The sequence below is a fragment of the Lichenostomus cassidix genome, chromosome 4 (assembly GCF_008360975.1).
Source record: "Lichenostomus cassidix isolate B80296 chromosome 4, HeHo_3.0, whole genome shotgun sequence".
NCBI lineage: Eukaryota > Metazoa > Chordata > Aves > Passeriformes > Meliphagidae > Lichenostomus > Lichenostomus cassidix.
This window is the reverse complement of record NC_139484.1, coordinates 49,347,274-49,360,799: the sequence shown is the minus strand read 5'-3', so window position 1 is coordinate 49,360,799 and position 13,526 is coordinate 49,347,274. Positions and strand designations below refer to the sequence as shown.

General features: G+C 38.8%; 1 protein-coding gene across 9 annotated transcripts in view; it reads left to right on the top strand.

Moving 5' to 3' along the window:
• TBC1D1 (TBC1 domain family member 1) overlaps positions 1-13,526 on the top strand; it is a 97,770-nt gene that overhangs the window by 36,206 nt on the left and 48,038 nt on the right. For 8 of the 9 annotated variants that reach the window (XM_085059168.1, XM_085059172.1, XM_085059169.1 and 5 more), the window contains one exon: positions 11,484-12,017. In XM_085059168.1, coding sequence (XP_084915294.1) covers positions 11,484-12,017 — 534 coding nt within the window. Of the gene's footprint in view, positions 1-6,944; positions 6,972-11,483; positions 12,018-13,526 lie in introns of those variants that run through there. The other variant, XM_085059175.1, reaches the window with a different exon arrangement.

Below are 13,526 nucleotides of genomic sequence, written 5' to 3'. Positions count from 1 at the left end.
TTTGAAAGGCTACTGTAATGAAGCAGTGTTTTATATGTTCTAGAGGTGTTTCTGAGAACACCAAAGCAGCAGTTTGGCTCTGGGTCCCATAAACAGAAATATCCTAAGGGAAAAGTCAGGTAAAAAACCTCTTTACGGTTTGTAATTTCCCATCATCCTGAATGTAGGAGCTGCAGCATTTCTAAAAAACCTCTGCTTTAAGGGGTTGTTGGAATTTTTTTTACTGTGCCATCTAGTAAAAGCTTTAAATACTTTAAGAAGTCTTTTGAACTGTTTTATTTTAAATATGAAGGAGCTGAGGTTGTGTATGGTGTATAGAGGTTGACTAATAACTTAACAAGTAAATCCTCAATGGAATTATTCAATTATTATTCAATTAATGGAATTACAGCTTGGCTATTTTTTTATTCATTAGACGCCTTTACGGCTCAACTGTTCAAGCTGTGAAATACTTGTAGATGGCACTGACTGAGAGGAAAAAAATTCTCAGCCTCTGTTTTGGTAGTATTTTACATATCGTTAAGATAAGAAAAATATGTCAAGAGATGCATACTAATTTGTATGGAGAGGTGAGGCAGTAGAACTGGGAAGAGCAGCTGGAATTCAAAGAGCAGAAGCTGAGACAAGGGAATGACTTTAGCTACTGTGTATTGGTTTTATCACTGGGTTAACTGTACTGAATTTTATCTGAATTGTTTTCAGCTATTCTTGTGTTTTAACCGAGTCACAATAACAAATCCTGAGATGCATTAATGCATAAATATAAAATGTTAACAGGATAATTTTCACAGAATCACAGAATAAGCTGTGTTGGAAGAGACCCACAAGGATGAAGTCCCAACTTCTGGCCCTGCACAAGATATCCCCAAGAGTCACACCACGTGCCTGAGAGCATCCAAACAGCTTCTTGAACTCTGTCAGGTTTGATGCTGTGACCGCTTCCCTGGGGAGCTGCTCCAGTGCCCAGCCACCTTCTGGGTGAAGAACCTTTATCTAATATCCAACCTAAACCTCCCTTGACAGAACTTCAGGCCATTCCCTCAGGTCCTGCCACAGAAAAGAGATCACTATCTGCCCCTCCGCTTCCCCTCATGAAGAAGTCGAGCTGGCCCAAATTTGGTGCTGTCAACCAAATGCCTGTTTGCAGTGAAATGTGTCACAAAATGAATGTTTAATTCTGTTTAAATGGCTGACAGTTCTGGTGTTTTGAGACACCTCCACAATGTAGTCCGTTACACAAAAAGTGGAATGGGAGAATCCACTCTCAAACACATTCCAGGTCCAAAATAAAACAGTGAAGTAGTCACACCGGATTATGCTAGAGAATCTAGCTAGAGAAGCTGGACAAACAGCGTACGCATGGCTTTGGCTGTGTGGACACACGGGGGCACTGTGGATGGTCCTGATAGAGGAAATAGGGGCCCATCAGAGAATTTTTGTTTTATTGGGATGTTAGCCTTTTGGCTAGCGCTTAATGAGGATTTCAGGCCTGAAGAGGTTATCTGGAATTTCTGTGCCCTAAACTTCTGTCTGTGACTAACTGAAGCAGTGTGAAGAGAGCACAAAAATGTTTATTGTCTTCCATTCTCAGGGCACGGTGTATGTAAGCACACGCGTTGATGGTCACATTTTAAAACCAAACCAAAACTTATTCATGGCTGAAGTATCTAGAAGCTTCTTCCCAATGTAAAAGTTGCTGGCTTTGGCCATGTGAATGTTTCTCTTTACACCTTTCCAGCATTGTCACTATAATCAAAAGCATGGGGTTTTATTCCAGAGGAAACCTTTGATATGTAGCTACCAAACAGGATTTTCAGGTACAGATATTCTGTGAAGTTGTAGGTTTGGGGAAAAGAGGTTGCTAATGCATAGTTGCACAGGCACACTCCCTGCTACTGAAAATGGCAAAGCTGAGGTAAATTGAATAGCTCCTTTCTTTTTCAATTAAACATTTTGGCAGGGGGTTATGTGGTTATTTCAAGGAGCTCTGTTGCCAAATATCTTACTTTTACCAGATCATAATAGTTGCCTCTCTACATTTACTGAACTATTGGTCTGCTGCTGTAGTACCAATGAGGTGAGCTCACTGAAGCTGTTGTCGTGGAAATTTGGATGGTTGGCACTAAATGTTTCATGCTGGTTTCGTTTCTGTGGAATTTTTTATAGCTTCCAATCTCCTCAAATGCAAGTCATGGAAAAGTAAATTTGTAGAAGTGCTTTGGAGTTTCAGACAATTATATACAAGAGGCTTGTCTTTAAAACTAGTGCTACTTACCCAGAACCTGAACCAGTAATATGTGCTGGAATTTTAGATTTGGGTGTATCCCATTGGAATATAACCTACAGAATTCATCATTTTGTGAAAGCAACATTTCTTCCTGACATGCAGTCATTGAAGCCTGACCTTTTTAGATTTAAGTGTATTTTTTATATGCAAATGCAGTTCATAAAGCTGATGCTGTTTTGTTTATGAAGCACGGAATCATATAAAAATTATTTATTGTTGGTTGTTACTATTCAGTCAGCATTTTTTTTTTCTGTTTTACAACAGAGAAGGACAAAAACTGGTGAAGTAACTGCTTTTATAAGGGAAAGAGTAGTTTTCATGGGATGTTTAGTCATTACTTTCCCATCCTGTTCTCCTGTGAGTTGACCTGAGGCAGCTGAAATCTATTACTATATGACAAAGCAGCAAATGTGCTCATCCACAAGAAAACCAGGATTTTATTCCAGTCAGGCAGAATGCTGGAAAAAGCTGATCAGCTTCTTCAGTCTGGTTCCCTTGGGGCCTTTATAAGTTTAATGTTTGAGTAAGATTCTTCCCATTAAAAACATCATCTGTCCCCATGCTTCCCACCAGTAGCTCTAGTAAGAAAGGCCATGGGGCTGTCTGTGTCCTCAGGAAGTCTGTCAACTCAGTTGTCAGAGAGCTAGTGTTTTACTCTACTGCAGCTAAAGCTTACACATCACATCAATTGAAAGCATTCATAGGTTGACTTCTCCCCACTAACTTCCTCAGTGAAAACTTCAAAATAAATTTTGAGGGGAGGGGGATTTTGGCATGCATTTGGGTCAGCTGTCAAGAATGTTATATCAGAAACAACCTTAGTTGTAATGAGGATACACATCACAAATGCAGTTTTCCTCCCTTCTCATTTGAAGTTGGATATTGATAAAAAGGACAGAATAATTTCAGGCATTTTTTAGTCTTCAAAGAAACTGTAGTCATTTCTGTCTGTTTTGCTCACTGCTATTTTGCCAGTTATACCAATTTTGGTAACTGCCAGAAGCCTGAGAGCAAAGGAGACCAGGAAAGAGCCTGTATCCTATTGTACAAATGAAATTTAATCTGATTAATAATTTAAAAAAAAAATGCAAACCGAAAAGAGCTCTTTGTCCTGAAAGCTTTAAAATGCCATTGCTGTCTTTCTCCATTTATAGCTATCTAAGAATAGGCTTTGTTCTCTTCCCCCCGCCATAGCCTCTAGCAGAGTCCCAGGCCTGTCTCAACCCTGTGAAGGGAGGTGCTAGCAATTCCATCTTGCACCTCTCCCAAAAAAAGTATTTATTCTCTGTTGATAATGAACAAGCACAGATATTTCTAGTTATTGTTTTACAACAGGCATTGCCTCCTTGTTCAATAGTCACCATGTAAAATGTGAACCAGGAATCCTGTAGGGGTGACCAGCAACTACTTTTATGTCTTGAAGTGCAGTTTTCATTTGTGAAATTGTGTGAAAAGAAACCTTTGAAAAAAAATATGGAGAAGATAACACTATGAAATTGTTAATGCGTTATTTGAAATATCTTTTGATTTATTCCACTGTTGTACCTTATAAGTTTATGGAACTGAATGGAGGAGCTGATAAAGCAGTACAAAATGAAAAGAAATAGTTTCTATTGTAAGGACAGAAAGGACTGCGCAAATAGGAATTAGTGAACACCATGTAATAGCCCACCAAATATATGGTATACTTACATTCTTCCCAAAAGTAGATTTTGTAGGAATACTCCCCTTCAGAGCCAGTCAGGTGCTGTTGCATTTGGAGGTATTCTGAAAGCCCATGGAGAGTTTGCCAGCTGCAGTTTGCTTTTGGATCATGCATTTTCATTGGGGGGGGTCCAAAAGTAAGAAGCAGTCTGGGATATGGCAGTTTAATTATGGAGAGTAGCCAGGTTTTGTTGTATTTCAGGCTTCAAGTAAGGTTTGTCATGAGACCATGTGTAAGAAACCCTTAAAGTGTACCAGCAGCATGATGCATCTTTCCTGGGGAGGAAGTACCACCACAAAGCAGAGCAGTCCAACTCCACTAGAACACCGAGTACAATTATGTTCTATTTCTGAGCTTGTTTACAATACTCTGTGAACAGATTCTGCAAATACTGGTTTGGGTTATTTTCAAAAGGAAAGAAAACCTTTTTGTGCATCTCTAAATTACATGGAGTGCTCTTGAACTCACATGATTTTGCAAAGAGTGTACTCTTTTCTATCTGGCTGAGGAATCATGAGGAATGTTCTTGAGCTGAGTTTTGTCTGCAATATTAAAGGAATGTGATACTGTGAAAGTGGCATGCTGTACTCATGACATCAGTCTGCAGTACTTAACAGTCTTCTGGAGGTAGCTCTTGATGTGTGTGGGAAGTCTAGTCCCCTTTACAGCTTTATATGGTAATGTGTAAACTGTAAGAGTATGTGTTGGCTACATGGAGCTCCACTCTTGGTGCTTACTGTGTCAGAGTCACCTCAGTCAATGCTAGTGCCACTCATCCAGGTCAAAAAGAGATAGATTTAAACAGATTATTCCCTTCTGCCTCACACAGAATATGCTTTGAATTTACTGTACTCAGGTTCATCAGAGTCTTACATGCATCCCTGCAAAATTTGAGTCTTAGCCTTATCACTCTCATTTATCCTTTTCTCTTTTCTCCATTCAAACCTTACTAAGAAAGCCATGCCCACAAGTAGGCATGTATATGATTGTTCGTCCTTTCCTGGGCCCATGGCGATATTGAACTGTTGAACAGCTGGTGAACTCTCCCTTATTAGGGCTGAAACAACACCTCTGTCTTGCTTTTGCAGGTTTCACAGCCCTTCCTAAGCAGCACACCTGCACTGTGGTTAGTCCTGCTTGGCTGCTGCCCTGGCTACCCCTCACAGCGCTCTAGTTGGGCTCCAACTTGTTCTCCTTTTCAAAAGACATTTCAAAAGACTGGTAAAGTGAGACACCCAGAGCATCTTATGTACTATAGAGAGAAATATGCTAGACCAACAAGTGTGGATGGTGAAGCTGCTGAGAGTGGCACAGCTCAGAGTTGTTTTACGAGCAGTGAGCATACAGCAGCAAAATTTTGAATCATTACGTCTTGAGGAGGGAACTCATGGAGTAAAGGTGAATTGTCTCTCTGTGAAGCAATCAATCTTAAGTACCTAGGGAGCTGTTGGTAAGAATGTCGCTTTGGTTCTACCCCTGGTGCATTTGCTATGCACAGAAAAACTGACAGGAGCTTGCAAAGATGGTCATCAGCCAGGGACTGGAAGAGCTATGAACTTTGTTCTTCTCTGAATTAAAACTGGGTTCGAAAGTAGCTTTGTGAGAGGAATAAAAGCCAACAAATAGCAAATGAAGAAAAGTAATAATTAAAGTAGAACTGTTTATTAAGGGTCAATGGGTAAAAATTTTTAAGACAAGAATTGAAGTTAATGACTGAAAAAATTCAGCGAGGTGTAGGAGACTGTAGACCAGTCTCCAAGCAAGAGAGTAGAAGAAAAAAAGGCCTGTGAAGACACTTGAGATAACATCTGAATATAAAAGGCCTTTTAGTGAAATAGAAATTAACTGCAGAAGTTTATAACTCTTTTCTGTCTTGAATTTCTGTAATGCCAGAGAATAAGGAAGTTCTGTCTTGGAATTCATACGTGGAACTTAGCTGGATATGACTCCCGGCATCTCATCAAAGTTTGAAGTTGTATCTAACTCGGAAGTTTGCCTTGCTTTATGTGGGAGACTGCACCATCAGAGGTCACTTCCAAATTAAATTATTCCGTGATTTTGAAAGGAGAAATTGTGCAACGTCTCAATTTAAAAGAAAAAGAGTACCTGTAAAATGTATTAATTAAAATTATTTAGGTTTAAAAATGCCAAACTTTAAATCCTGAGTGGAGAAAAGTGTTCAAGAAGTCAGTTGACCACTACTGTGCATTAAGGAATGATAAGGACAGGAAATGCTGATCTGTGCTGAATTCTGCATATCTATTTTGCTACCAATTTGCTTAAAACAGACCAACTGCTTTTTATTACATATCAAATTACTGAAATAAAAAATTTTATGTGGCCTGCTAGAAAATGCAAGTAAATACTATGCTGTATTATCTTTTGTATGTGTTGTATACATTTCAAAAATTATTTTAATTTCTTCATTCTACTACTTTTAGAAAATATTCTATGATTGTAAATACCCCATTTACGATATTGCTGTCTGTCCTGATACAACTCGATAGCTTCTCCCAAGATTAAATAGCTGTGTACCTTGTCCTTTCTGTAGCAGTACTGTCTACTAAAACAAAGAAGCAAAGATATTAACAGCAAACAGTATTAGACTTGACATATTTTATTGAGCCTGCTCTCTTGGTTAGAAAAAAAGGCAAGTAAAAGCACTTAAAAATAATTCAGATGTCTTCTCACATTTGAGTAAGCCAGCAAAATGCAATCAAAACATTTACTTTTTTTTCAAGAGCTTTTGAAAGATTTTTAAGTCTTTTTCTAGCTGGGGTATTGTGAGACCTTCTGAGGTTCAGCCTAACAATCTGACCCTAATGTTTTTCTGTCTCCAGCAATTTCTGGAGTCTGTTGCATAAGACCAGTTCCTGTCAGCACAGGTCTGTCTTACAATAAACAAAACCACCTATGTCCTTGAAATATCTAAGCCAATGCTTGAGCCCTTCACTGACCTGAAGCCTTATGCAGAGACTGGTAGGTATGAACTGGTAGATTTATACTGCAGGTATAAACACTGCATTACATCTAGAACAATAAATTATCCCACTTTTTTTTTTTTAAGTCTTCCCAGCTGATGTGTTAGCAGGTTTTTTTCTGTGACATATTTTGCTTTCTTTCCTACTATATATAAAAGAAACTAGGAATCTTTTTTTTAGCTTGGTCTTACTTACCAAAAGTCAGCTGTTGCATTCAGCTGTTACTGGGCTCTTTTCATTAAAACAGTTTCTAACTCTTTCTGAAATCTATTGACAGGATAAAGACCTTGACCTCTTACATGCTTGTATGTAAACTTACAGGGTGGCTGCAAGTTTCAAGGGGTAAAAATGCAGCTGCAATTTATGTGAGGGGAAAGAGCTGTTCTTTGTCCTTCAGATGCAGCAAACCCACTCTTGCTTAAAAATTACTGCTTTCTGTCATGATTTAGTGCATGGCATAGAAGCTGTAGCTATTTGTCTTGTAACTGAGTAACATGCACTAGGAAGTCCTAGGTGTTGGTTTGTATTTTGCTTGAATACCCACGAGTCAAGTCACAAGAATACTCAGCATTTCAGTTCCCTGCTTTGTCTCTGCAAAGTAAACATTCTCATTATACCAGAAATAATGTGGTACGCTTTTAAAAAAACCACAAGTCCAGTGTTAGTTTTAATAAGCAATCTTTTTCTGTATCTAATTCAGACACTCTAAGCATGAAACCTTTTCCTAGTACATTTCAGTTGTGTCCTCTGGTCAGCAGGCTTGTTTGGCCTGAGGTGATAAGAAGGTAGTGCTCTGTGTTTGGTAAAGTTTCCGTGTTGATACACTGATGTTCTATACTTAGTTTTGTGGGTTTAGGGTAGTAATTTTAGGTCAGCAGCGGTGGTTTTTCTGATTACAGAAATAATCTTTATCCACTAATTACATATTTATATTGAAAAACAAGTCAGAAAACACTTAAGAATAGAAGTATGCAAGAAAAGAGAATTTGCATGGCTGGAAGTCATGCCTGTGTGCAACAGTCTCCCCCACTGTCTTAGCAAGTTCCGATTAGTAGGCACAGTTAACAACAGGTGTGTATAAAAGCAATAGGCATCTATATTGCCAAGGTGGCATAGGGTGGCACTTCAGGAAGTCATCTAGTTCAGCCCCCTGCTCAAAGCAGGGTCACCTAGAGCAGGCTGCCCAGCCTATGTCCAGTCAGAGTTTGCATATCTACAAGGATGGAGACTCTGCAACCTCTCTGGGCAACCTTTGCCAGCTTGTGGCCACCCTTGTATTAAAAAAAAAGATTTTTTTCTTATGTTCAGAAAGAGCCCACAGCCTTTAAAAAACTCCAAGCAACATTAAGTTAATTCAGGAGCAGCTTCATCCTTGCTGCATTTCAATACAAATTGAAGAGCCATAAAACCTGATTGTGTTTATGTCTTAATTAATTTTTGGAGGTTTGCAAGAGATATGCTTACTGATCACCCAGTGGCATGCTGCTTAATCTGGAAATGTTCCAGCTGTTGTTAATAAACATTTGTCAGGATAGAGCCTACATCTTTATTCTAATGACCTGAAATAATTACAATATATATTTTTAACTACTGTTTACTTCATGTTTATGTACTCAGCATCCAGGTCTGTTTACTGGGAGAGCTGGTTTTAGAGGATACAGAGGGCAAGTGGATTGTTAATTTTCAATACTTGCATTAAAAGTCTGGAGTGGTACCGGTAGCTAAAAAGGGCACAAATCTTGATCGGGCAAAGAACAGTTCCAGGGAAATAAGTATTTTGGGTTTTTTTTCTCATTCATCATAGATCTTGTCTTTACTAATGAAAATCTATAAATGTTTAACATATGTAAGGGTCACAAGAAAGTGAGGTGGTGATTTTCTGCTGCTGCTGCTGAATCAATTGCCTAATCAGAAGTAGTAAAATTATATTAGCAGGCTGCGAATTTTTTTAGGTCTGTAAGCAGGAACAGAGGAGCCAGTGTTTTTCAGTAAGTGCAGCACAGAAGCCAGCTGTTACTTATCAATGACATGATTCAAGCCTTAGCATGTGTGAAAATAAATAAATAAATACTCCCCTTGATTTTTCATCAACAGGCCTGCTGGGTCTCCTCAGACACAAAGTTTATTAACTACTGCAAAGTCCTTCTGTGTGATGTAGTGTCTTTCCCTAACCACTGTCTGTATAATAAAGTATAGCCACTGTTGAATGGCTATTTTGTCAATGTCCAAGGCATTTGATAACTAAAAACATTGAAGAAGGTAAATTCAGTAACTGCATATATGTACTGGATCCCTAATGCCTTGTCAGGGCTTTAACTCAGCTGTAACCTTTGCAGCACCTGCAGTGCTGGAAACTCTCCTTTATAGTCATTGACATGTGTGTTGCTGGTGGAGCTTAACCATGCTTGAGACAGAGGCCCTCTTTGCCTGGGTGAGAGCTGATGCTCCTGGCTTTACCAAAGTAAGTAGAGTTCAGAAAATGCCTCAGTCCTTTGCTGTTGCCTCTGCAGCCTCAGCAAAAGCAGAGGTGGGATTGCTGGTCTCTGTGTGGATCCTGGGCAACTCAGTAATAAAATTGCCTATGGCTGGTAAGTCCAGACATTCCCACAAGAGTAAAACATGTTTATTAAAAATTGCTAAAGCAGTTGCAGCTTCAAATGTGGGTAGAATGAAGTTTTGTGTTTTATTGTCATCTTGATACGTTATGCCACTAAAAATTGTTTCTTTAAAGGAATATTGGGTAAATAAAACTGAGGTAGACCTTAAGCTCACTGTAAAGCAAATGCATATTGTTTAAGGTTCTAGAGATTTGTTATACTCTTAATGTTCTTGTGTATGATTAAGAAATTGGGCACAAAGCTGCCTGAGCCTAAGACTTTCCAACTGGTTTGTGATATATCAGAGAATGGACTTAAGAATTCCTTACCCTGCTTTTCTTGCCCATTCTTCCCTATTGTCTTTGCTGAATTATTAGCTGATGATTCATGCCTTGCGCTGAAGGGTGAAGTAATGCTTCCTGAGTTCCTCATTTATTTTGTAAAGTGTTACTTACTGTTTTAAATCCACTATCTCTATCTGTGTGCACATCTGTGTCTGTCTGTCTATCTATCTACCTACCTACCCATATATTTATCTTTGTTTCCTTGTCTATAAAAGGAATTCTATTGAGGTCTTTATGAGCACCCAGAATATTTGTTCAGTTTTCACTGTTCAGTTTTTTTCCCCCTCTGAGTCCTTTGTTGTTTCCTTGCTTGGTTTATGTACATTACTGCATTATGATTAATCAATAGATAACCATAAAAATGTCAGAAAAAAGCCAGCGGCCATGTCTCCAAAATATTCTTTAAGTTTAGGGATGCCTTTTCTTGTAGAGGAGATGGTTCTTGGGCTGCTATTTTAGTCTGCTGCTCCTGCACTTCCTTCTGTACTATCTGCAACCAAATACTTGTAAGTAAAGCAAGCTTCAGTTGATGCTTGACAGAGGAAATTTGTTTTGTCGGGAAATTAGCACACTTTGCATGGATTTTTCTCAAAGTAATTTTGGTAAATAAAAAAGCTGGCAGAATTAGCAGTTGTAATCATAGGTGGTGGCTTCACATTTTTCATTACAGCAGGAGCAGCACAGACTGCAGAAGAACCTTAATCTTCTAGGTCAGTCAAAGCAGTGTGATGTAACCAAGCATGGGCCTCGCAGCAGCTTAGCAGAGAGCATATGCATATCAGTACCTTCTAACCATATCAGCAATGAGACTGAGACCGTTTACTGTCACTAAAAGTGTGTCACATGGCAGTTTGGGTTCTAATTACAACATCTGTGACCTGTAGCAGACTGCTGTCTCACACAGATGTCCTGCAAGTCATACTGTATGTGAGGTAATATTATTTAAGAGTGTCATCTAGGATAGTAGAACAAAAATGCACATCTAAAATAATGAATATATTTATTAAAAATACAGCTATTTACATTAAAACAAAACAAAACAAAACAACACCAAACTGCCATAACAATGTAATATGCTATTAGGAAAGGGAAAGCAAATTTGCAGGACACTGATTAACCTACATGACATGAGTATTTGAGTAAGAGAAGGGAGTGAAAAATAACAGAGATTAAATAACTTCACCATTTAATTAGTCCGTGGCTTCTCATATGCTTTCTGGAGTACTTTTGACTTCCATTTTGATTTGGAACTTGTCATGTTAAACAGGTTGCTTCAGAGGCAAAAGTTTTACTGAAGATGAAGAGCATTGCAAGGGACAAAGCTGTTTTGACAAAGTGATGATGATGGTGAACTCCTGGCAAGGAGACAAATGAGAAATTCCTCCTCTCAGTATTTAACTGCTATAAAGTGTCTCTTGAACAAATACAAGATCACTTCAAATGGTTTTTTCTATTTGAAACAAATCAAAGTATCCATTCCAGGAAAATCACGCAGGGAGCCTCTTAATTTTGCAATTTGTTTGTCATAAAGCACTGGATGCTAATGTGTATTTTTCTCCCCTCCTGTAGGTGCCTGAGATTATAAGTTCTATTCGACAAGCTGGAAAAATTGCCCGTCAAGAAGAGTTTCAGAATAATCTCTCAGATGTTGAAGACCCTTTTGCCAAAAAGTTTGAGGTGCTGTTCTGTGGACGGGTAACAGTAGCACATAAAAATGCACCTCCAGCACTCATAGATGAATGCATTGAGAAATTTAATCGTGCAAGTTGTACAAAAAATTCAGATTTCAACTCATCATCCCAACAACATGAAACTGCCAATAACTTCGGAGGCTTCTCTTTCAGCAGCAAATTTCGATCTGTCTTCCAGCCCTTGGTCAGTGAAGAAGAGGCAAAAAGGCCAATTAGGAAGTCTTTTTCTCAGCCTGGACTTCGTTCCTTTGCTTTTAAGAAGGATTTCCAAGAGGGAAGCCTTAGGAGTAACAGCTTTGTCAGGTCTTTCGAAGAAGATGCAATTTCACTGAACCTAAAAAGTCAACACATCTATGGACACAGTGTTGTGCAGCCAACTGACATTGCAGAAAACCGGACTATGTTGTTTACGGTAAAGCAAGATTTGCAGCTTCTGCTGGCCTTTTCACATCTTGGAGTTTGGAGTGGCAAACACCAAAGCAGATGTTGTGACAGATGGCAGTTACTTCTTTGATAACTTAATTGCGATTACCAAAGCTTAATTTAAACTTGCCTATTTCTCTGGAGAGCATTACTCATTAGTGCAAATTGGTTTGCATATTCAAAATAAGTTTATATTAAATAGTTTAAAACAGTACCACCTGAAGCATTGGTCTTCTAAAGAAAGCTTTTAGAAAGCTACTGTACGTTAGTAGGTAGTTATGCAATTTTGAAATAGAATGTACACTTACACTAACTAGTAACAGCAGAAATAAACTTCCGGGTGAATAAATTACCTGTAACTAGAGCAGAAGGACCAAACCATGGCTGAGAGCTAGTAGACTTTGTCCCATGATAAGCAGTGTAATTGGTGAAGGTGCTCCTGCTGCCAAGATGTTTGTGTAATGATGGGGTAGTAGTGTAATAGCTTCCTATGCTACTTCTCATGTGCCTTCACTCCTTCCCTGCTTTGGTGTGGCTAGCAATGCGCTTGCCTTGATAGGTGAGCAGTAAAACTATTTTCCAAGACCTGAGAAGCAAGTAAGGAGTGTGGTATTTGCTCCTCTTACAATCCTCACAATAGATAAGTTATGTATTTTACGTAGCTTGTGTCTTCTGAGGATAATGCAAACCTGGAGCTGATATTGCAAAGACTGGCTCTCCTAAGGCAATCTTGGATCTGTCAGCTACTGTTGGGACTGGGCATTTTTAAGGACTGCAATGGAGTGGAATGTGTGCAATTATAGCAGGGCTTTTGAAGCAGGGAAAGAGAATCCTTAAGAAGGATTGCCATCCTGTTATGTCTGTAAAAAATAGCATGCAGAAAACGTTGTAGTTGGCTATACCTGAATTTAAGTTTCTTTGTGGTTGTGGCAGGCTGGCATCAGACAGGGAAGTGGAAGAAGATGGAGAAATGTTTCTTCCCTAGTAAAAAAAAAAAAGTCATGTTTACCTTCTTCCCCTGAGCATGTATTTAATATAGAAAATATAGGTACCCTTTGTAATAATAATGCCTCATTCTAAATAAATCATGACTCCATTATTAATTCATGGCACATATTTTAGAAATAGAGAGATTATAGGTGGGCTGGGTAGGTTCAGATCCTCTTACTCCAGTGAGTGCATTTTTAATTTATATTAAATAGGTGCAACAGCTCTCAAAGACACCTGCAGCCTCAGCCTGAATAAAATGTCAGTCACCTGCTGGCAGGCACATTGCCAGATTGTGTGGCTTTGCTGATCTGGCTTTCTGTCTTGGGTTGCTTTTTTCCTGGGAAAATACTGTTTAGTATGCACAGCTTTTCCTATTCAGCCAGTCTAAATTCAGCTGAATATAAGGAAGTGAAGTAACTCTAGTTTGTGCTTTCAGTATCCACAAGTAGCAGCTCATAGCAGAGCTGAATTTGTTGGTTACCTGTCCCCGACGTTCAGCAGGTTCTGA